Raw genomic sequence first — 25,691 nt, forward strand, 5'->3', positions numbered from 1 at the left:
CATATCCAAGTCGATGAGCTGACATGTCTTGCAGAGGTTGCCATGACAGGATTGCATGGTGGTGTTTTTGATGTTGTCCTGATGGCTGGGTAATTTGCTTCGAACAATGGTCAGTTTAAGATTTGTTAGTTGTTTGAAGGTGAGAAATGGAGGCATAGAGATCTGGTGAGGTGCTCATCATCATCAATAATATGTTGAAGACCGCAAAGAACATGGCATATTTTCTCTGATCTGAGGAAGGTCCAGACGATGAAGGGTACTCTATAAATTCCTACAGAATCCCTACAGTGTGGAAACAGGCCATTTAGCCCAACAAATCCACACCGACCCGCCAAAGGGCATCCCACCCAGAATCATGCCCCTATACTCTCCCTGTAACCCTGCACTTCCCATAACTAACACGCCTAATCCACACATCCCTGAACACTATTGGCAATTTAGTATGGTCAGTTCACCCAGCCTGCACATCTTTGAACTGTGAAAGGAAACCAAAGCACCCAGTGGAAACCCACGCAGACACGGGAGGAATGTGCAAACTCCACACAGAGGGTGGAATCAAATCAGGGTGGGTCCCTGGCACTGTCAGGCATCAGTACTAACCAGAGCCATCATGCTGCCCCAAGAGAAATGAATGATGTGGGCTACAATGACATTTATGGCAGGACTGGACAAGAGTCCAGTGAGGTACGTTTTGATGTCAGAGGCATCTCACTTCATCTCTTAGATATTTTTCTGATTAACCTGTTCAGAGATGTTATTACACACCCCTGGAGAAGGTGGGATTGAAACTGGGCCTCCTGGCTCAAAGATTGGGACGCTACTATTGCACCACAAGAGCCTTTAAAAGTTTGGTATCATTTTCAAATGCTTTCTATTCAACCTGTTCTGGATTGCTTTACCAAAATGCCACACCTCTCATTTATCTAAATTAAACTCCATCTGCCACTCCTCAGCCCAATGACCCATCTGATCAATGTCCTGTTGTACTCTGAGATAATCTTCTTCATTATCCACTATACCACCTATTTTGGTGCAATCTGCAAGCTTACTAACCATGCCTCCTATATTTGCATCCAAATCATTTATCTAAATGACAAAAAGCAATGGACCTAGCACTGAACCTTGTGGCACACCACTGGTCTCAGGCCTCTAGTCTGAAAAACAACCCTCCACCACTGCACTCTGCCTCTTACTTCAAGTCAGTTTTGTATCCAATTGGCTGGCTCCTCCTGGATCCTAACCTTACTAACAGTCTGCCATGTGGAACTTTGTCAAGGACTTTGCTGAAGTCCATATAGACAACATCTATCACTCTTACCTTCATCAGCCTTCTTTGTCACCGCTTCAAAAAACTCAATCAAGTTAGTGAGACATGATTTCCCATGCACAAAGTAATGTTGACCATCCATAATCAGTCCTTGCCTTTGCAAATACATGTAAATCCTGTCTCTCAGCATCTCCGCCAACAACTTATCCACCCATTGACAGAAGGCTCACCAGTCTATAGTTTCCTGTCTTTTCCTTACAGCCTTTCTTGGAGCCTTTGCCTCCATTTCTCACCTTCAAACAACTAACAAATCTTAAACTGACCATTGTTCGAAGCAAATTACCCAGCCATCAGGACAACATCAACAACACCACCATGCAATCCTGTCATGGCAACCTCTGCAAGAATGTCAGCAGGTCTTGTCCTGGCTTCAGAGTTGGCTTCCAGGTCTTCCAGTGGCCTAGCATGGAGATCTAGTCCTGGTGTGGAGGTCATATCTTGGTGTGGCAGGGCGATCTCATTCTGGGGTGGCTGTACACTATAATGGCAATACACTAGCCAACCTGTAGAGTTCCAACACATCATCTATGGCTCTTGATGAAACAAATATCTCACCAAGGGGGTCAGCAATCTCTTCCCTAGCTACCTACAAAGTTCTGGGAAACACCTGATCAGCTCCCAGGGATTTATTTAACTTCATATGTTTTCAGACCTCCAGCCCTGCTCTTCTGTATTATGAATTCTTTTCAAGACATCGCTATATATTTCTCCAAGTTCTCTCGCTTCCATGTCTTTCTCCATAGTGAGTATTGATATGAAATATCTGTTTAGCGTCTCATCCATCTCTTGCAATTCCACATACAGTCAGCCACATTCATCTTTGAGAACCATTATTCTCTCCCTAGTTAATATTTTGCCCTTAAGTTATTTGTAAAAGTTTCAGATTGTTCTGAACCCTATTTGCCAAAGCTATCTCACGTCACCTTATTGCCCTCTTCAGTATAGTCCTACTGACCCATACTCCTCTCGGCATTCTCTTGATCCCAGCTGTCTATGCCTGATGCATGCCTCTGTCTTTTTCTTGACCAGAGCCTCAATTTCTCCAGTCACTCAGCATTCCCTACATTTATCAACCTTGCCATTCACATTAGCAGGAACATACGGTTTCTGAACTCCCATTATCTAATTTTTGAAGGCCTCACACTTCCCAACAGTCCCTTCCAAGATGACAGCAGCGTTTTGGGGACTCCTTAACCCAGGAACCTGGAGATTATCCACTCCATCCCGCGTTACTTTTTTTTTTCTTTTTCCATGATTTTTTAAAAAGGCTTTTGTTTATTACAGTACTTAACCTCTTTGAACAATTTTGGCAGAAGGTGTCTTCTCCTGGTCCAGTACTAGTGACCAGATGGCTTCTAGTGGCCCAGTATTGCAGTATAGTCCTGGCAGCTTGGCAGGGCAATGTCCTGTTGTGGCAGCCTTGTCCAGGAGGTGTTGTCTCACACTTGTGTGGCAGTCTTGTCCTGGCTTCAGAGTTGGCTTCCAGGTCTTCCAGTGGCCTAGCATGGAGATCTAGTCCTGGTGTGGAGGTCATATCTTGGTGTGGCAGGGCGATCTCATTCTGGGGTGGCTGTTTCAGCCTGGTTTTCCAACACACCCTGAACCCAGGAGCCATTAACAGAACTGTGATGAACTATTACTTTTTTTCTTATTATTCATGACTTCTGTCATCCATTCAGGCACTGTGGTATGGCAGCTTAAGATTTTATACTGTACATTTTTGTGAAAATACATGACAATAGAGTGCTATTTCATTCAATTTCTATTATCTGCAAATAGCCTCCCCTATCAACTTTTGAAAAATACTGTTAAAATTGGCCTTACTCCAATTTAGAACTTTAAATTTTTGATTACTTCAATCATTTTCCATAACAATTTTAAAATGAATAGAATTGTGAATACTTGCTCCTAAGTGCCCCCCACTAACACATCAGTCACTTGTCCTGCGTTATTTCCCAACAGAAGGTCAAGTATTGCTCCTTTTCTAGTAAATACATCCACAAATTGAATAAGAAAGTTTTCTTGTACACCCAATAAATTCCTCCTCATTCAAGCCCTTAGCATTGTGACAATCACAGTCTATGTTTGGAAAGTTAAAATCCCCTATCATTATCATCTGATTATTCTGACAAATATATGAGATCTCCCTGCTAATTTGCTTCTCAGTTTCCTGCTGATTATTGGGGGGGGCCTATAATACAATCCCAACCACGTGACCATTTCTTTCTTATTTCTCAGTTCCACCCACGTAACTTCACTGAATGATCTCCTAGGGATATCCTCCCTAGGCAGAGATGTAAAGTTCTCCCTAATCAAAAATGCCACTTCGCTTCCTCTCTTACCTCCCTTCCTATCCTTCCAATAGCATCTATACCCCAGAACATTAAGCTGCCAATCCTGTCCATCCCAGATTCATAATTTTGTAATAGCTATGACATCCCATTCCCACGTTCATCTGCTTCACGATCAGGCTTCTTGCATTGAAGTAAATGCAATTTATCAGTCTTACCTTGTTCTCTGTGAAGGTCTTATCTGCCTTGACTATTTGACTTGCTCCTCTTCTCAACTGTACCAGCCTCAGATGTATCTCTTTGGGTCCCACCCAGCCGCTTACTAGTTTAGAACCTCCTGAGTAGCATTAGCAAGTCTTCCTGCAAGGTCCCTTCCAATTCAGGTGGATACTGTCCCTCTTATACAGGTAATTTCTAACCCTGAAGAGATCCCAATGGTCCATCAGAGTAGATTGTTTTTCTTTGATAAGAAACTAATTGCTTGAGAAACTCCAGATAGCAATGACTGCAGGTGCTGGAGTCAGAGATAACAAAATGTGGAGCTGGAGGAACACAGCAGGCCAGGCAGTATCAAAGGTACAGGAAAGCTGATGTTTCAGTTGGGGTCCCAACATGAAACATAAGCTTTCCTGTTCCTCTAATGCCTACTGGCCCACTGTGTTCCGCCAGCTCCACATTTTGTTTTGCTTGAGAAGCTCAGCAGATCTGGCAGCATCGGTGGAGAGAAAAGAGTTAACACTTCGAGTCTTGTGACCCATCTTTTGAGGTCAAAAATCTTCCACACATTGAATAGATCATCCATTTCAGTATAATCAAATTTGAGCAGATTAATCCCAGCATTAATTATGTCTACAATAGCACAACAGGATTCAATATTCTGAAATAATTAATACTAATGTGGTGTTCTCATTGGAACCAAATCAGAAGTGGTATGTGATGACTGTGTGTGATGTACTATATGTGTGTGCATCTTGTATGGTGCTTGTATATGAAAGTCAGTGCCTGATATGTTAAAATATAATTAGAAAAATTGTGCAATTTTGAGGGCCGTCGAATGTTTCAATTTCACTGTTTCAAATCCAGCATTAACAAGTCTGATTTGTTCTAGCTTGCTGTCCCTGTGTCATAACAATTCCTTCAGCAATTGGAGGCTGCACCCGTGTGTCAACCTCAGGCTCGGCTGGCATCGTTTGGTATTGTAGCCTCCGCTGCTGATCCTGGAAATAGTGAATGTCCTATCTCTGGACCACCCTGGCTTCCAGGACTTTCAGGTCCCTGCCCCCAAAACAGACACCAATTTTCCTTTTTCTGCCATGTCTGCAGCAAATATCAGGAACTGTGCAAGACAGTTTGAACTGACAATATTTGCCTGGATGCATACTGGCTTTTAACGTTGGCATGGTTGCAAAGGTTGCTGGTGAATTGCAGTAAATCCACTGAATGATGAACTATCCCTAGGAAATGGGCCTTAGGAAGTTGGAGCCAGAATTGGACATAAGGGATACCCCATAGGTGTGGAATAAGTTATCAATGAGGCGAATTTGGAAAATGTGACAAAGAACCTTGTTAGGGCTCACAGTTGAAATCCTCCCAAAAAAACTCTCAACTTCACTAAGACTGGGCTAACAAGACTTAATATTCAGCCCATTGCTATGGTGGGGCCGTGCTTCCTATTTGAGCATCAGGAATAAGATGGATTGCTGGCACTAAGTGGAATGAGCTTTGTCTTACTTTACATTCAATCTTTGCTATTGTTCTATTGGGAATTAATGAAGGACCACAGAATTGTATGTTTACACTTTCCTATCAAAGAAATCTCACTTAATTCATTACAAACAAAAATGACATGATGGGAGATATCCCAAAATTAGTGTAGATCAGGCAAGATCCAAAAGATTCCTGAAACACAATAAGTCATGGAACACCAAATTAGAACTCCAAAAATATATTTTAATGTTTATATAACAAATTAAATACATTAGTGTTTATTCAACAACCTATACTGTATTTTCAGACCACTCGATATAATTAACACCAGCCCTTTGCCTTTTAAGTAGCAATTTCAAACAGTACAGACCACTAGAAATTCTACTATTCTCCCAGGCATCCTCTGGCCCTTGTAACGTTCTTTATACTGAATTCCAAATGGAAACATTAATACGAACATATTATTGGTTACGTTATTAGAGTATGTGTACTGTTGACCACTTTACAGTTTCTAACATGTTACAGATCAAAAGAGCTGAGGGAGGCACAGTTTAAACTATGTTCTAACAAAATTTTGGCTAACGGTCAAGACATACTAAAGACAGTATTATAGCAACATCAGTACATTACAGGTCGAAGTTCAAGAGAACATTTCATGGCAATAAAGTACAACACAGTTTTCAAATTAGTTGAATTGTACCATGGGGAATTGCTCTCAATTCCCTTTAAGAGCTAATCTGCCACTACAACAGAGTAATACTCTACAGCTATTCTCCAGTTAACTATAGGTAATATAAAATGATACTCGACTTTGACTAAAATGTAATATGCAGCTACCAAAGTCAAATTACACGTTTTGAACAGGAATGTACAACCAGCTATTGGAATCTTCAGAATAATCAGCATTATTTGTGTAATTATTGCATTTAAATGTGGGGTCTTTAATGCTGTATTTATGATTTGTGGTCTGTATGTAGTAAAAATACTACAGGGCTTTGGCTGCCTGCATGACCAGATTAAAATATATGGACTTTGATCAGTTAAATTCTCCACAACCAAAATGTGACATGACTTCAGACAGAAGGCACACTAAACAAAATACAGCAGAAAACAAAGCAAAATAAAACAGTTTACAAATCTTTAATGCAGATTTGAATCTCAGCATTATTATCACTGTGTCTAATTGAAATGTTGCAAAGACAACCCTTCAGACCAAAGTCTGTGTATTGACTATTTCAAACCCGTTCCCCCATCATGTAAAGAAGAAAAGTGAGATGCTGCAATATTTTGTGAAAAGTCGTATAAACTATGCAGTAATACAAAGTAAATCTAATAAAAACCTCAATGGACAATGTACATGAACAGAAGTAACTACTAAACAATTGTGCATTTTAATTAGAAATGTTTCAAGTTATGACCTTTCCCCAGTTTAATTAGGAATGTGGGAATTTCCTGGATTTGTAGTCTGCCAACCAACTAAATAGAACTGCAACTTCTGGACAGCTATTCTATTTAAGTAAGTTCATAGACACATTGCTCAAAACCTAATCACCACTTCAGGTATGTGTGGATAGCTTTAGCAACTGTGCCCGAAATACCTGACAGCCTCTGGAGCGACCTTTCATACATTTATTCCTTCCCCTTCATTACACAGCGTTGTACTTAGACTGTGGCGCACATTGGATCACCTCAACGAGATTAATTCATCAAATCTCAGTGCCTTTATCCGATTCCATCCCACATCCCTCATTAGTGATAAACAAACATAAAATTTTTGACATTATATGCGTACTGCACCCCATTTTACATGTGAGTAGAAGTATATAACTATCAAGAAGGGTTTATCGAACTTTATGCTAGACTAGCTTATTAGAGAAAGGCAAGTCATCATTTTAACTGGTGCCTAGTAAGAAAAACTTCACATAATGTATTAAGTATTTTCAAGACTGGGTACCATTTTCGTCATTCCCAATCCTTAAATAGCATTAAATAGATTATTCATTAAGCTGTTTAACTCACTGCTAAGACCAGCTGCTTATTGTATTTATTGAACATACATAGTCAATGAACTATCAGGTTGGAAATTATTCAGTCTTCTGCTGAACTATCAAACCATCGTCCACAGTAACTTTTGACAAAACAGAAACCACAATAATGGAACAAAGATGAGGCAACGTTGGTCATTAAGGCTCTTGTAACGGTGCTTGCTGATGCCATTTTGAAAAACAGGAGAAGGCTATCTGATGTCTTCAGGCTCTATTTTGATAGGTTTGAATGCTTCATCCTTCTTTTCTGTGTGATTTAGGACTGTCTGACAAAACTCCTTCAAGGTGCCTATGTTTTCTGTTGTATGAAAAAATTTTTTTTTAGCATTATGGAGATAGATAAGCATCAATTATAGTATGCATTTCATACAAGAAATGGTGTCGGCTTCCACTGCCATTATCTGTGTAGACTGATTGTAGCTTTTACTCATAAGTTGACATTTAGATGTTTGTGGTTTAACCACATTTAAAAACTCCCTTTTCTCCCCCCTCACACCACAAGTTATAGAATGTACATAAAATGTTATATTAACAGAAACTGTTTATGCCATTATTTTTAGAAATGCTAATAAAATAAGCAGCATCTCAATTATGTAACATTCACTTAATTTAAATTTGCATCAAGTGGCTTTGCTATTGATAATATCAAAATAGATTCAGTATGTACATTGATTATTAATGTTTTCTATGCATCAAAATTATTTTTATGGTAGTCCAGTAATGTCATGTGCTAGAAAATACATCATTTGTCCGTCTTCTTCAATATATATTGCTCCTTTTATATCACACAGTATTATCTTCACTGGACTGTTAATACCATTGGGAAAATACAGCATCTAGAGTTGACTCTAAGTTTCATTTGCAAATTTGCTGCTGTAAATGAGAGAGTGGAGGTCAGTACATCCCAAAGTGTTGAGAGGACATTCCTATCACAGGCAAGCAGCTGAGAAGTTGAGAAAAGAAGACAGGACAAAATCCTCATTCAAAATCATTTTGGAAATACTCTAACTCTAATTGTGCTTTTGACTTTGGGACATGGAGGATGTGGGATGTCATTTTAGCTGTCCTTCAAAAAGATTTGATCTCTGTCAGATCAAGATGAAGAAGTAGTGGCAATGGCATAGATTGATAATCCTGAAGCACAGACTGGCCTGGCAACATGGGCTGAAATCCCACTACAGCAGCTGACGAAATTTAAATCCAATCAATAATTTTTTAAAAATGTATTATTGTAAACACCCATCTGGATCACTAATGTCCTTTAGGAAGTAAATCTATCATCCTTACCAGGTCAAATTTATATGTGACTGCAGCCCACAGCAATGTTGGTTGACTCTAACCTGCCCTCTGGGCAATTAGGGATGGGCAAGCAAAGCTGGCCCATCCAGTGATGCCCACATCCCATGAATGATTTTAAAAAAACTTCAAAAGCCCAAACAGTTATTCTGACACAGTAGACAACAAGATTGTTTTGCACACTTATAAAACAAAGTTAGAGCATTGGAATAAGGGGCCAATTATTTAGAACTAAGTTTGGGAGAAAGTTCTTCATTCAAAGGGTTGTCAATTTCTGGAATTCTCTACCACATAGGGTTGTGGATGCTCCATCATTGAACATATCTAACACAGGAACATAGATGTAAGAGTAGACCATTCAGCCTGATGAGCTTGCACCACCATTCAATTAGATCATGATTGATCATCTACCTCAATCCCACTTTCCCACATTATTGCCATATTATGAGGTTATTAGTATTGAGAAATCTGTCCATTTCTGTCTTGAACGTGCTCAATGAGTGAGCTTCCTCTGGACTAGACAATACTGAAAATTCACCACTCTGAAGAAATACCTCTTCATCTCAGTCTTAAATTGCCTACCCTTTATTCCGAGACTCTGCCTCCCGTTCTAACATCCTATTAATACACATCCTGTCACACACTGTAAAGGTTTTCTAAGTCTCAATTAGGTCTCCTTCATTCTTTGAAACTCCAGGGAAAATGGGCCCCATTTCTTTAGTTTCTCATCATAGGACAGTCCCATCATTCCAGGGATTATTCTGCTGAATCGGTAATACACTCCTTCTATGACAATATACTTTTCCACAGGGACCAATACAATACTGCAGGTACATTAAGGCTCTATACAAATGCAACACAACATCTTTGCTCCTGTACTGAAATCCCTTCGTGCTCAAGCTGAACATACATTTGTTTTCCTAACTGCTTGCTACAACAGCATTTTAGCTTTTAGTGACTCTTAAACAAGGATAGCCTGATCCATGTGAACATTAACATTTCCAAACTTCTCACCATTTAAGAAATCCTGTTTCTTTTTTCACCAGAATGGATAATTTCACATAATATTCTATTCATCATGTTCTTGTATGTTTACTTAGCCTCACCAAGTCCCCTTGAAGTTCCCTTAAAACTTATATTCCTACACAATTTAGTATCATTCGCAAACTGGCAATTGGACATTTGGTCCCCACATCTAAATTGTTTACAATGATCATAAACAGCTCCAGCCCCAGGACCAAGCCCTGCAGTACCACACTAGTAACAGCCTGTCAACCCGAGAATGATCTGTTTACTTCCTACTCTGTTTCTATCTGCTAATCAATTCTCAAAGTATGCCAGCAAATTACCCTCCCGCTAATCCTTGTGCTCTAATTTCCTTCATTAAACTCCTGCGTTATTCTTTATCAAAAGCCTTCTGAAAATCCAAGTTCACCACATTCACTGTTTTGTTTCCCATTAAGGCTGAGATTGGCAATTTTTTTGGCCTTTTGGGAAATCACAGAATGCAGAGTGGGTGTGAAAGTGGAATTTATGCTAAAGATCAGCAATGATCATATGGAATGGTGGAGCAGGTTTAACAGCAAATGGTCTACCCCTGCTCCCATTTCTTATTTTATGTTCATTAATTACCATTTAATTAACAGGCAACATCATTATCATCTTATTTACATTACCTGAAGAGTGAGATTCTCTTGGATTGCTAGAATAAAGTCTGCTCAATTCATTTGACACTTGCTTAGCAAGCTGTAGATCTTCTCTGGATACCATTTGCTGCATTATTTGCCGACTCTGCTGGTCAGAGATCCTGAGGTTCAGTGGTTTCTCAGCTGAAGATTTTTTTAAAAAATTGAGCCACAATTTAGTTGATTTTATTCCGATACCAGCGTTCAAAACAATAAAACAATATGAAATACTATGACTGCTGGAAATCAAATACAAGCAAAATGCTTGAAACACTCAGTCGGTCAGGCAGTATCTGCAAGGAAAGAAAGAAAAACAGAGAAAGTTCACTCTCTGATGAAGGGTCTAAGCCTGAAACGTCAGCTTTTGTGCTCCTGGGATGCTGTTTGACCTGCTGTGTTCATCCAGCTTCACACTTTGTTATCAAAGTTCATTTTGAAATTGAATTCTCTCAAGTGTAGCTGAACAAAAGGTGATAAACTGGGGTGTTTAAAACGTTGTAATATTTTATAGTTTTCCTTTACCTATTCTATTTTGTTTGAAAGGTAATCATTGACAACAGAACATAATTATAAAATTAGAGCTAGACCATTTAGGAGCAGAAACAGGAATCACATTTTCAATGAAAGTGGCCGAAATGTGCAAGTTTTCCCCAAAACAGCCATGGGCAATTGGAGTTTTCAAAACTGAGAGTGAACGATTTTTGTCAGATGAAGTTATAAAGAAACAAAAAGGCAGAGGTGAGTCAATAAAGTTGAAGCACAACTCAACTGTGATCTACCTGAACAATGAGGCAGCTCAAGGGCCTGAATGGCCTATCCTTGTGCCCAGCATTAATATTGGGACAATTCTGAAGAAGAATAAACAACCTGAAACAATGACACCATTTTTACATAGCTATTGCCTAACCTAAGTGTTTCCAGCATTTTCTAGCTTTACCACCATTTTTAGCTGACATAACCTGCACATGGTAGATTATTCCTACGGTTTCCATTATCCACATTCCTGCAAACTGTATGCTTTGTTAGCCAATTAAGATACTTCTTGTTATGTTTTGTATTTGTAATATCACATCTCTCAGTTCCCAGTTGTCATTACAAATGGTTGCCTCAGCTAAGCAGTCAAGTCACACAGCCACAACAGTCGTTGCTTTCTTACCAATTGAGATAACAGGAACAGTAGGGTGGAATAGAAAGCTAAAGGTAATTAGGGTATTTATTTTGATGTTCCGAGGCCCTGTTTTTATTTTAAGTTTCTACATGGACTTATAGTAATTTGTTCCTCATATGTGCTGATGCCAAAATATCCCAGGAGCTCAGTCATATAACTCAGTTGTTCAGCCATAAAGTTACAGTAGGAAGGTCTGAAATGCAAACTTGCACAGTTTTTATATGTGCCTTCCTAAACTGCTAAATGCTGCACCTGCAACCATTTATTCTGATGACATTAGAGGTATAAAATTGTAGAGGCCAGCAAAGTGCAAAGAACTAGCTGTGCAACAGAGCAGTAAGATATAGGTCATACTTCATAGGCTCCAGCTGCAATGCAATTGTAACTTATTGTAAAGTGGAGACACAGAAGATAAATGCAGTACTTTCTTACAAGTGAAATGGCAAAGGTCCTTTACAAAGTATGTATAAAGGAGGAAACTTCAAAATTACCCTTATTTACAGTTTTATTTGACAATGAGACAATTTATCTAAGCATTTATCTATTTCATGCCTGTACACCTTTAAAGTAACACCTGGAAAGCACTTCAAACAGAAATGGAAAATGGCAAAAATTACAGACTCGGAGTGAAGTTCATCGTCAAGGATATTGTCATTATTCTGCAGAATGCTACAGCAGTGAAAAGGATTTAGCTTTGAAGAGGGTGGGTGTGGCAGGTGTTTGACGTTAAAGGCAAATGCGATTGTGAAAAGTCAAACCAGCCATGCAACATGTGCAGTTGAATATTCAGCCCTCAGGTGTGTGGACATGAAGAGGAATCCTGTACAGTGGGAACTGCACAAGTCAGTTAACCACAAGTGATTAGATGGGAAACAAAGTTGTCAAAGGCTGACCCAAGCAAAAAGTAATTTTTTTCTTCTACTGAGGAATTATTCTATTTCAGTTAATGTGTACCTTCTCAATCTTTCCCCTCGCTTGAGGCATGGTGATTCTCTGGTTAAACCACTACCAGTCGTGTGTGTGTGTCTCTCTCTCTCTCTCTCTCTAATGAGAGTGCAGATCTATAGCTCAGTAGGGCTTGGGGGGGGGGGGGGCATACCTTTTTAGGATGTGAGTTTGCTCGCTGAGCTGCAAGGTTAGTTTTCAGACGTTTCGTCACCATTCAAGGTAACATCATCAGTGAGCCTCCGACGAAGCGCTGGTGTTATGTCCCGCTTTCGATTTATCTGGTTAGGTTTCCTTGGGTTGGTGATGTCATTTCCTGCTCTTTTTCTCAGAGGATGGTAGATTGGCTCCAAGTCAATGTGTTTGTTGATGGAATTCCGGTTAAATTCCATCAACAAACACATTGACTTGGAGCCAATACACCGTCCTCTGAGAAAAAGAACAGGAAATGACACCACCAATGCAGGAAATGACATCACCAACCCAAGGAAACCTAACCAGATAAATAGAAAGTGGGACATAACACCAGCGCTTCGTCGGAGGCTCACTGATGATGTTACCTAGAATGGTGACGAAACGTCTGAAAACTAACCTTCCAGCTCAGCGAGCAAACTCACATCCAGAACCTCATCCTGAGCTACAAATCTTCTCAAAACTCGCTAGCATACCTTTTTACCTAACATTGTCTTCACATTAAACCTGATAATAAAGAGAAGACCACAGGACTCTGGGTATATAGGATAAAGGTTCAGAAAATGTTTCCACATTAGTAAACATGTGCATGAATACACCTTCCTCCACTATATTTTGTTTTTGCAAATTATAGGAAGAGAGCTGCAGTGAATGCATCCATCCATTACCCCAAAATTATGGTGGTCTTTAAGGAAAAGCTAAGTCACATTTACACCATAAATGAGAGATTAGGCTTGGGCAAGTATCAGGTTCACTCTGACGTTTGTTGCTATACACGAGTGAATTGAAAAAAAAACTAGTCTTAAAATTAGTTATTCATTTAATAAAATGTGTATTACTGAGAAAAATCAGAATACATTTGGTTTTCATTTAATGCTACAAAACGTTATCATTTTTCCATTTCATCAAAAGCATACTGTGTGCAGTTTAGTTTTAAGCAGAAGACGTATTGTATTTGCTGATCAGTTAACGAATTTGATTTTGTACCTTGTCCATCCATGGTGTCTGCAGGAGGGCTTTTTGAATTCTGCTCTTCAGAATACAATCTGCAAGCTGCGGTAGATGGATGTATCTCAGACAATTGAAACATGTCCCGTCCTGTTTGCTCACGTAAAAGCATTATGTACTTAGCAGCTATTGATTCAAGTTGAACCTAAAAGAAATAAAGAATTTAATGATATTTTAATATATTTCCTTCAATTTCTAAACAGCATTTGCTCTTAAAAAAACAATTTACTGTTAACAGAAAAACTAATCCATATCACTGATCGATGGTCTCAATTGATTGTTACATGTGCTTAAAATGCATTTTGAAACTTTTTAAAATTTATCTCTGAAATGCAGACACTTCTGAGGCCCAAAGTATGCATAGAGTCAGAACCACACAGCACAGAAACAGGCCGTTCGGTCCAACCTGTCCATGCCAATCAGGTTTCCAAAGCTAAACTTTCAAATTGCATGTTTCACACTAACATGAACAAATATTGAGTGCATTAATAGCATCTCCTTCTTGCTAGGTATACTGTATTCTCCTTGAGGTAAAATGAGAGGCATAGATAGAGTGGATACCCAGAGACTTTTTCCCAAGGTGGAAATGACTATTACAAGGGGGCATAATTTTAAGATGACTGGTGGAAGGTACAGGGGAGATGTCAGAGGTAGGTTCTTCACACAGAGAATGGTGGGCGCGTGGAATGTGCTGCCAGCAGTGATAGTGAAGTCAGATGCATTAGAGATATTTAAGCAACTCTTGGGTAGGCACATGGATGAGAGTAAAATGTAGGGTATGCAGGGTAGTTTGATCTTAGTAGGACAATAGGTCGGCACAACATTGTGGGCTGAAGGCCCAACACTGTGCTGTACTGTTCTATGTTTTATGTTCTAAAATAATTGTGCAGGTGGCATTGTGAGTTGTTCCCTTAGAGCTAACTATTCTTAGGGCAGTAAATTGCCAGGGCGTTTTTGATAGGTAGCTCATCATCCAGCACAAAAGCTGGTGATAAACTGGGCTCAGAATTGGAGGGCCAGCATTCTAGATAGCCACCAAGTGCTGTGTGCAGGCTAAAATACTGCAGAGAGGGATGTCTGCACCTCAGTGGAAGGAGCACCCTGTGGAGTTGCCGGCTAGCAGCTCCAAAAGTCCCAGCACACCAAAGCTCCATCTTGGGCGCTTTGTAGGCAGGCACATGGGAGAGACCTGATGGATTCTAGAGCAAGGTAAATCAGCAGTCTTAGGACAAGGGTGTTTTTGGAACTTAGAAAGAGTACCAATGGAGGTGTTCTTAAAATAGGTGCAAGAGGATGCTATTTTCTCATGGCATTTCTGAGGGGCACCCTCCAAATTAGTATCCTCTTCCTTCCTGCCATTTAAACACTTTTTAAAAAGGGAATCCCATTCCTGCTCGCATCAACTTTTTTTTTTATGGCCTAGGCGTTGGGCCAAGAGAGCTTTAAACAGTTGAATTGTTCCTTAAATGACGAAGTTGCATGTAATTTCATGTTGCCAATTTCAGTGGCTGTTCACTGTCCATTATGAGGGTCAACACAAGGGTGGGTAGGAAGGTGATGGACTGCGTAACAACTATAAAACATGGCGCCGCCAAGAATACATCAAGTTGGGACAAGCAATACCCAACCCTTTGACCAGGACATCAGATCGGTATTAAGCTCCCGGTTTATGTACACAGAGCGCAAACAGAAAGAACGTGTGCATGCACTACTCTTAGTTAAAATCAATAAAATAGATGACAAACATTTGCTGGTTCAGTTCTAACAACAGTAGCTTGACTAGAGTTAACATGCCTGGTTTAAAATTTGAACAAGGCCCACACTTAATTGGTACATTCTCCAAGGCAGGGTTACCAGAGTTCACTTGCCAACCAAATGCTCCTCTCATACAGTATAATTTATAGCTTTCTTCTTAAATTAGTATTCAGATAAATTGTCCTGATCAGCACAATACTAAAACCTTTGACAAAATGTATCTTTTTTTTCAGCGACTCAGTGAAATGTCTATTTACAATTTGAAATTAAGACCAACTGGGAGTATTTGTAACCAAAACATAAAGTACACACTCAGCAGATCAGGAGGCAACTGCAAGGAGAAAAAGAGACTTGAGGCTAAGGCCAATGACTTCTCAAAAGATCCAAGATAGATGGCCTGAAAGATTAACTGTGGGCAGAATTTACCAGGGAGCATTCTGCTTGAGTTGCCATCTCCCGGCACTAGAGAAGCAAAGTCAATGGCCAGTCAACAGACAGAAGAAACCAGTAGTGCAGTCGTGACATGGTATGGGCTAAGTTGACACAGAGTGAGCCTTCTACTGCGACAGCAATAATTACCACTCTCAAGAGATGCAGGCCAATCTGACTGACTGGTAACTTTTAGTAAGCTCAGTTCACCCATAATGGTTTCTTTAAATATGGTGTGCAGGCTACTGATTTCAGTATCCACCTACTCTTCATATTCAGGAGGGAGAACATGATAGCCTCTGCAACAACACACTATTTCATGTGCTACTTTGTCAAAAACATTCCAGATGAGGAAACGCAAAACCCAGCCCACAGGGAAGGGCAATTCTGCAACACAGGGTCCCAATGCCTTCCACAAAATGAGTTCAGCCACCCAGTCTTCTGTGTGACCAAATTCAAATTACTGGTATTAAGAGGCACCAGGTAAAGTCCAGATGTTTTGTTACACAGGACAGGGCATTTTTCCTTGTCATTTTGCTTGCCTCTTTAAAACCAGCCAACCGCTGCACTAGCAAAATCACTAAGTATACAAACACAGCACAGCACAAGGCTATTGAGGCACTGTGTCTGTTCCAACTATTTGAAAGGTCTCTCCAATTATTTCTACAACCTGATTTTGTCTCCACTTCAAGTGCTTCTCTAACTTGAAAGTTTGGACTCAGTCTGGTCTGTCAGACCAGCATCATTGCTCAGAGCTCAGAAATCCGTTGATCTATTGAAACATCCGATTCCTAGCAAAAACATTACTGAATGACAGCACAGACTCTGATCTCTGCTGTCAATTGCATAATGTTTATTTATAAAGGTTTGTATACAGGTTAGGAGATTTTATGTACTTGCAGTTAAGAATCATGATGACTGACACTTGTATTACACTCTAGGAAATTGACTTTAAATGGAAAGTAATGAATGAATTGTGTTTAAAAATCCTGTGGCCATTATATGGTTTATTGATCCTCATATAAAAGGTAAATTGGTCAATAGGCATGAAAGAGTCAAGAACTGGCACGGGGGTATGTGGGGTCATTGAATGACTAGGGCAGCATAGCTGGGAATTGGGAGCATGAAAATTTTTCACAATGCTCTTCATGTAGAATATGGTTTCCCCCTCCAAGCTCTAAAGTGCCATGAACCAGAACTCTTCCAAATGATGTTCCAAACACTGCTTATGACTTAGCTGAGCCCACGTACAGAATCAGTGCATGTACTTGTCACCTGCTCCACATTTCTGAGCTTGAGCACTGACTAGAGTGATTGAGGTACATCTGTGAGGCAGAGAACTATAGCACATTCAGGGAGGTAATTACCCTAAAAGTTAAGGACAAGTGAGTAGATACAAGATAGGTCAGCACCAGGCAGTCCAAGTAAAACATGTCAATACTGCGCGAGTCTCAGAGGACACTAACTTGTTTTTGGTCTGGATATTAGTGAGGACAATAGATCCTTAAACATGTGAAGGAACAGGGATATCCATGTCACCACTGGCGGCATCAACTATCCAGGAGCAGAGAAAGGAGGGCAGTATTGATAGGTGTTTCTTCGTGCCAGGGTCAGGGATGTCCCAGAAAATGCAGGACTATCTTCTAAAGGAGGGCACGCAGTCAAAGGTCGCAGTCTGCATTGGTACTTAGAATAGATGTGAAGAGGAGATATGGTTCTGCAATTGAAATTTAAGGAGCAAGCAGAAAATCAGCAAGATGAAAATAGTAATCTCTGGATTACTTTCAATGCCATGTGTAAGTGCCTACCGTAATATGAAGATGTATCAAATGAATGCGTGTGGCTAAAACATTGACGCAGGGTGAAGAGCTTTAGATTCTCAGGAAACCAGTACTTGCTCTGTAGGAGATGATGCATGTACAAGTCAGGCAGGTTGCACTTGAACAGAGTCAGAGTCAGATTTGAGTTCCTTGTGGCTTATTTTGCTAGGACAGTTGTGAAAGCTTCAAGCTAATTCAGCAAGGGAATCCTTGGTGGGAACCAGGGTATTATACAGTAATGCCAGGATTCACAAAATGCTAGAGGCAGATATCACTAAAATAGAGAACTGTAAAATAAGTGTAGTCAGAATAAGAGGAAAAGTAATGAAGTCTAAATCAGAGTTACATTAAATGTATGTGAATGCACAGAGGACAGTTAGTAACACTGGGAGATTACAGGCACTGATTTCCAAATGGGAATATAATATTGCCCCATGAATAAAGACCTGGCTGAAGGAAAAGCTGATATGGGTGTTAAATATTTCTGGTTACAAGGTATTTAGATAGCATAGGAAAGGAAAGAAAGAAGTGAACGTATTTTGTTTAAAGAAAGCATTGTACTTCTGGAGAAAGACAATGTTTCAGAGGACTCAAGGATAGAATCAATTTGACTAGAGTAAGGAATTAGAAGGATGCAATTATATTGCTTAGTGTAACGTACAAATCACCACAAGTGGGAAGAATGCAGAAGAACAAATCTGCAAGGATATAACAGAAAGGTTTAAACATCACAGAGTAATTGTAATGAGGCATTTTAATTACATGTATATTGGCTGGAATAGTGGAAGCATAAGGTGCGATGATGGGTAAGCATTTCTAGATTGCATTCAGAAGGATTTTTTTTAAAAACAGTATGAGTCCAGTCCAACAAGGAAGGATGCATTGTTAGACCCAGTTCTTAGGCATGAGGTGTGCCAAGTAGATCAAGCATCAACGAGGGAACATTCATGAGCTATTAATCATTGTTTCATAGGGTTTAGGAAGACAGTAGAAAAAATCACATTACACATTCCAGAATAGGAATAATTAAGTGGCGAACAGCAGACTTCAATGGAGCAAGAACAGAGTTGGGCAGGACAGACTGAAACCAAAGGATGATGCAAAAAAAAACTGTAGATGAACAAGAGGCTACCTTCAAAGAGGAGATAGTTTGGTACAGTCAAGTTATAATTCCTCAAACGGAAAGGTAAAACAAACAAATCCAGAACTCCTCGGATGATAAAGGAGTTAGAAATTAAGTTAAAAACAAAGAGTGTCAGGTAACAAATAGAGTCAAAAACCAAGCTGAATAAGTAAATTTCAGAAAGGAGTTCAAAACACAAATGAGAGACGCAAAAAGAGATCATGACAAAATGACTGGTAGTTAACAATTGGAAATCCCAAAGACCTTTATAAAGACATCAATAGTAAAAGGGTGGTAAGAGAAAGAGTGGATCAAGTTAGGAAACAAAAAGGGTGTTTACACTTTGACGCAAGAGGCATTGTTGATGTGTTAACTGAATCCTTTACATCTGTCTTGTATATGCCATTCCTGTTACTAAAAGGATCTAAACTTGATAAGGGTGAGGCATTGGATAAGCTGTTAGTCCTTACATTTGATAAGACATTGAAACCCAATGAGATGCATCCAAGGATACTGAAGGAAGTGCGTGTCCATGCAATTACTTTCCAATCTTCCCTGAGTTTGGAAGTGTGCCAGAGAATGGGGCATTATCAAACAGGACACCCTTGTTTTAAAGAAATTATAAAGATTGGCCCAGCAGTTACAGACCAGTCCTTTTTAACTTCAGTGTTGGGGAAACCTCTAGAAACAATTATTCAGAATAGAATTAATAACCATATTGAAAAATATGGATTGATTCAGAAGAGTCAGCATTGATTTGTTAAGGGACAATTGTATCTGAATAACTTATTGGAGTTTATTTTAAAAAGAGGAAACAGAGTGTTGAGGAGGGGAAAGACGATTCAGGTGGTGTTCATGACTTGAAAAAGTGTTTGACACAGAACTGCACAACACACTAGTGAGCAACTTACAGGCCATGGAATACCAGGGACAATATCAACTGTCTTACAAAATTGACTGAGGGACAGGAAACAGTAATGTTATTGGGCATTTTTGGGGCTACAATGTTGTTTTGTGAATTCCTCCAGGGTCGATATTGGGACACTTGCTTGCCCTGATATTTGGAATATTTGGAATATTTGGGATACACATAAATAATCTAGGTCTCGGAGTGCCGGGGACATTTAAGGTTTGCAGATGACACGAAACTTGAAAAAAATTATAAGCAGAGAGGTGTAGCATTTTAAAAGGACATGAACGTGTTGATGGAGTGGGCACATTGGTGGCAAATGAAGTTCAATTTGGAAAAGGTGGAGGTGATACACTTTGATAAAAAGAATTTTGAGAGACAATATAAAAATATGCGTACTATCCAAAGGATGGGCATGAGCAGAGAAACCTCAGGTGTGTGGGGCACAGGGGAGTGCGTGTATATATAATAGTAACAGGACAGGTAGAGAGAATTGTTAACAAAGCACACATTATTCTAGGTTTCATAAATAGATAAGTAGAGTCCAAGAGCAAGGAGCAGTTGATGGGGAAGACAGAAAGAGAGAAAGTGACATGAAGTATAACCTTCTTTTAAACAATGAGTTGGAATGACCTGGAACTTGCTTCCCAAAGGGTGTTGGAAGAAGAGTTGATCATTATGTTCAGAAGAAATTAAACTTTTATGTTTATTGGAATGGGGCAAGAGAAGGAGATTGATTGGATTGCTTTACTTAGATTTACCAAACTCAAGAGGCTTAATGTGTGGGGGCTTGTGGCACAATGGTAGTATGCCTGACTCAGATCAGAAGGTTGCATGTTCAAATCATGTCAAGTTCATGTGCTTGAGGGAAGCTCATTTCTCTGAATCAGGTGGCATGGTGGCTCAGTGGGTAGCACTGCTGCCTGACAGCGTCAGGTACCTGGGCTCGATTCTAGCCTTGGGCAACTGTCTGTGTAGAGTTTACACGTTCTCCCTGTGTCTGCAGTCCAAAGATGTGCAAGATAGGTGGACTGGCCATGCTAAATTGCAAAATTGTCCAGGGATGTTTAGGATAGGTGAGTTAGACATGGGGAAATTAGGGGAATGGTTCTAGGTGGCATGCTCTTCGGAGGGGCGGTGTGGACTTGTTGGGCTGAATGGCCTGTTTTCACATTGTGGGAATTCTATGATTCTCAATAACATCCGTCTTTACTGTAAATTTACTGCCATCCTGCAGACTGTAACAATCCTTCTCAGAGGATCAAGTCACCAGCAAACAATGAAATTAAGTTATTTTTATGGCTCATTTCTGCTTATGACAAAAATAGCAGTGATTTAAAAATCAATCTTTACCATCACCACCGCACACTTCTGTCCAATCCGACAAGGCTTTCACTAACATATTTTGCTTTCTGGTTCTGAGATGATTATATATTCACTAACCTCATCTGTCTTTAAAATTATTGGCTATTATTTTGCCATTAAATCCAACTCTATCAAATGCCTCATGCAAATCCATCAACTACAGTATCTTCAAAAGAAGGAGGTCAAGTTTATCAAACACCCAAATTCCTTCAATAAATACAGGTAGTCCCCAAGTTGCAAACTGGTTCCTTTCTTGAGTCCGCTTGCAAGACGATTTGTATGCAAATATGAATTTAATGCAAGATAATATACAGTAGCCATAAGTACAGGCAATGTTCATATGTCAGCTCTTTTAAAGTTACATCTAACTGTGGGATCATGTTTGTAAACGTGAGCATTCCGAAGTCAAATTTCATAAATTGTCGACCTCTTATACATGCTGGCTTTTACTTATTAGTCCATATTTTTCCGAAATGACAGTTTGATTTGACCTGGATCTTTCATGTAACAAAATACTTTCCAATTTGTTTCTACGATAAACTACTTCCATTCATTTAACTCTAATTTTCATTGCAGTTTCCTCCTTGTTGATGTTGATTAAAATTTTGCTGGGTTAGTCAAAATAAAGTCAAAAGAAATGTGGAGAAAAAAAAATATGAAGACTAGAGAAGACCTTAATGATTACAAAGGTCACTAGTTTTCCTGAAGGAATGTGTATGTGTTTAGGCTGAGTACTGTAACTCAACAGTAGTGGACTGAACTATCACAATAACCCTGGAACAGCTAAAAAGTTTTGTTTAAAACAGACACACAGTGAATCAGATGTGTTCATGTGGACAATTATCAGCTGAATTTGCGATGGTGATAGAATTGTGCTGTGTAAATATCATGCAATTGATTGGATGACATAAAGCACAGTCAAGCTAAAGCGGAGGTCAAAGTTTAGAAAAATAAAGAGATAAGCCTCTAACAGAGGCAAGCAAGTCCTAACGAGTTAATTGATCAAACCAACATTGAAAACATGACACATACCTGTGGTCAAATTGATCATTTGCAGGAGATTACATAAAGTGAATATTTAAACACAGCTTCTTTGTTCAGAAAGAGTATTAATAAAGTTTGCCTCACAGTACAGTTAGGTAGCACAGGAAGAAGGAAGCACATCTGATCAATGGCTGGATATTGGGCCAGACCACAGTTATCACCTGCTCTGGTCTGATCATTGGACATGTTCACTTAAACAGATTCACTTGAGACTGTGCGCACTGTTTGGGTGAACATTTTGCAGTTTTTTTTGTAGTGTACTTTTATTTAATATAGAATATGAAGTATACTTCATTGTTAGAACTGCCTTGCGCTATCGATATCCAGAATAAATCCAACTGACCAGGGAAAAAGTGAGAATAAAAGTCTATATCCTGTGCTTTTTGTATTCAGTTTGATTTTCAACTGAATTATAATTTACCATTTATCACACATTGCCCTTTGTTTCATTTGAGGTACTTCCATGAGGTAGACATGTAGATTAGGCACTGGCACAAAAAACAGACAATGTGTGGAAAAAAAACACAAATTGCAGGTGAGACTCTTCAGGTATGACAGCATCTATGGAAACAAAGTAGAGGTAACGGTCCAATCTGGTGACTCTTCATCAGAACAATCTTTGAATTCTTCATCAGACAATGTGTGATTTGGCTGCTTGTTATACACAATGTCTGATATACAGTTCCACTACAGTTGATACCACCTGGATTGCATGTTTACAACTATGTCTTACATCTGGGGGCTTCTAATTTTTCAGTGCCCTTCCTTTCCTCTTCATTGGAACGTGCCTAGCTTGTATATGATCCATTTTCTTTTTGTTAGCCCCTCCCCCACCATTACTAATTTGCATTTTTAATTCACTTGCGGCTGTGGCCCAGCCAGCATTTATTGATTATCCCACTTAGCCTTGAGATGGTGGTGGTGAGCTGCCTTCTTGAACCATTGCAGTCCATTTGGTCTCAGTAGACCCACATCGCCATTAGGGAGGGAATTCCAGCATTTTGACCCAATGACACTAAAGGAATGGAGATATATTTCCAAGTCTGGATAATGAGTAGCTTAGAAGGGAACTGGTGGGATTGTTTACATAAATCTGCTGTCTTTGTCCTGCTATACAGCAGCGATCATGAGTTTGGAAGGTGCTAAAGAGCCTCGGTGATTTCTTCAGTGTATCTTTTAGATACTGTACTACTTCTGGTACTGGTGGTGGACAGAGTGGATGTTTATGGATGTGACGCCAACCAAGTAGGCTGCTTTGTTCTGGATGGTCTCAAGTTTTAGAATTGTTGGAACTGCACTCATCCAAGGAAATGGGGAGTATTCCATCACACACCTGACCTGTGCCTTGTAGATGGTGGACAGTCTTTGCGGAGTCAGGAGTTGAGTTAGTCAATGCAAGATTCCCGGTCTCTGATCTGTTCTCACAGCCATAGTACATATATGACTAGTCTAGTGCAGTTCCAATTAATGGTAACCACCATGAGATTAATGGTGGGGGAATTCAATGATGGTGATGCCATTGAATGTCGAGGGGGAATGATTAGATTCCCCAAAATTTGCGTAATGTAAATGTTACTTGCCACTTGTCAGCTCAAGCGTGAATATTGTCGAGATCTTATTGTATTGGGTATGGACCGCTTTAGTATCTGAGAGGTTGCAAATAATGCTGAGCACTGTGCAATCATCAGCAAAAATCCCCACATCTGACCTTATGATGGACAGTGGTCATTGATGAAACAGTTGAAGATGGAGGAGTCTAGGACACCACTCTGAGGAACTCCTGCAGTGACATCCTGGAGCTGAGAAGTCGGATCTTCAGTAACCCCAATTATCATCTTTTGTGCAAGATACGACTATACATGAGGTTAGGAGTTGAGTGATCCTGGAAGAGCCCAAACTAGGCATTAGTGAGTAGATTATTGCTGAACAGTCGCTGCTTGATAGCACTGTTGATGACATCTTCCATCATTTTACTGACGTTTGAAAAAAGCTGAAGGGACAATAATTGGTCAAGTTGCATTTGTTCTGCATTTTGTGTACAGGACTCACTGGGCAATTTTCCACATTGTTGGGTAGATGCCAGTGTTCTGGAATTGTTTGCCTAGGGGCACACCAAGTTCTGGAGCACAGGTCATCAGTACTATTGCCAGAATGATGTCAGGGCCCATAGCTTTTGCAATATCCAGTGCCTCTAACTGTTCCTTGATATCACAGGAGTGAATCAAATTGGCTGAAGACTGGGTATGAGATGCTGTGGACCTCTGGAGGAGGCCAGATTTGATGTTCTGATCCACCCAACCCAGCCACTTTCCAATTCTCTCTCAGTAGCTCTCTTTCAGTTGAGCATTTTCACATTTGATTTTTCTTTGTCGTTCCCAATAACTCTCAAACTACTGACAATGGTCACAGAGATAGTAGGAACTGCCGATGGTCGAGAATCTGAGATAACACGGTGTGAAGCTGGATGAACACAGCAGGCCAAGCAGCATCAGAGGAGCAGGAAAGCTGATGTTTTGGGTCGAAGCCCTTCTTCTGAAGAACTTTCCTGCTCCTCTGATGCTGCTTGGCCTGCTGTGTTCATCCAGCTTCACACCGTGTTATCTCTGACAATGGTCAAACTTCATAATTTTCCTGGTTCACAGTTTCAAATGTGGTGACTGATATTCCTCATCATTATTCTAGAATTCTTGCACAGTTCGTTAACTTGCCTGCAATTTTGCTCATTTATTTCCTTCCCTCCAATCAGTGGCCTTTAATATACGCTGGCAATATAGTAGTTCTACTAACCAAATAAATCTGGTCATTGGTCAAATAAATCAACTGCTTCTCATGCTTCTCAATACTGCCCCTCATACAACCCTCCCCGACCATATTTCTGCATCTTTCCCGAATACAACTGCAGTCAGAAATGTTAATGGACTCCTCTTTTTTTGAGCTTTCTGTTGTTGCCAATGTATCATGATCCCATGCGCCAACTTATGCCTGGAAGTCACTAACAGTGTTTACCATTCTGTGCAATTTCACATAAGCACTGTAAATCCATCTTTGTCTGATCTACTCTTTATTCCACTGGTGCACTCTCTGTAGGGCAATAATATCTTTCCTAAGATATGAAGGCCAGAAATTACAAACAAACAAGTTAGCATTGTCGACCCAGGTGTTGCCTGGCTGTTATTGTGACCTCTTCAAAATTGAGTCAGAATGACATGCTAAAAGACTGCATGTAGGCCCCAGTCCTCACCTAAATAATACATGTGGTCCAAGGAAACCTGTATTTAGAGCGGGAAGGAGAGAGAGACTGTCAGGAATGGGAAGGCCAGGACAAGACTCTCCGAAGAAGTCCTCTGTCATTATTTCATCCTCCATTCCCCGTCCATCACTGTCTATCAACTTGTATGGTTTGGGTCAAAGTGATCACTGAATCTACTTTGGGAAATTTCTCCATTATTTGCAGGGAGAACATAAGAGTTTCACAAAACATGGGCTGGTGGCATAATTGCACTTGAAGACTTAACTGTTAAATAAAGAGCACAAAAGCTAAGATCTTCTCTCAGGCAGCTTTTTCCAAGAAAGAGAAGTGC

The 25,691-nt window shown here is 39.9% G+C and overlaps 1 protein-coding gene across 1 annotated transcript in view; it reads right to left on the minus strand.

The window, feature by feature from the left end:
• Window positions 1–5,579: 5,579 nt before the first annotated feature.
• nab1b (NGFI-A binding protein 1b (EGR1 binding protein 1)) overlaps window positions 5,580–25,691 on the minus strand; it is a 41,580-nt gene continuing 21,468 nt past the window's right edge. Inside the window, exons 6-8 of the mRNA XM_048533724.2 lie at window positions 13,644–13,809; window positions 10,343–10,495; window positions 5,580–7,668 (exon numbers count right to left, since the gene is read on the minus strand). Of these exons, the coding sequence (XP_048389681.1) occupies window positions 7,562–7,668; window positions 10,343–10,495; window positions 13,644–13,809 (426 nt within the window). The 3' untranslated portion in view covers window positions 5,580–7,561. The remainder of the gene's footprint in view (window positions 7,669–10,342; window positions 10,496–13,643; window positions 13,810–25,691) is intronic.

Source organism: Stegostoma tigrinum, chromosome 7 (assembly GCF_030684315.1).
Source record: "Stegostoma tigrinum isolate sSteTig4 chromosome 7, sSteTig4.hap1, whole genome shotgun sequence".
Classification (NCBI taxonomy): Eukaryota; Metazoa; Chordata; class Chondrichthyes; order Orectolobiformes; family Stegostomatidae; genus Stegostoma; species Stegostoma tigrinum.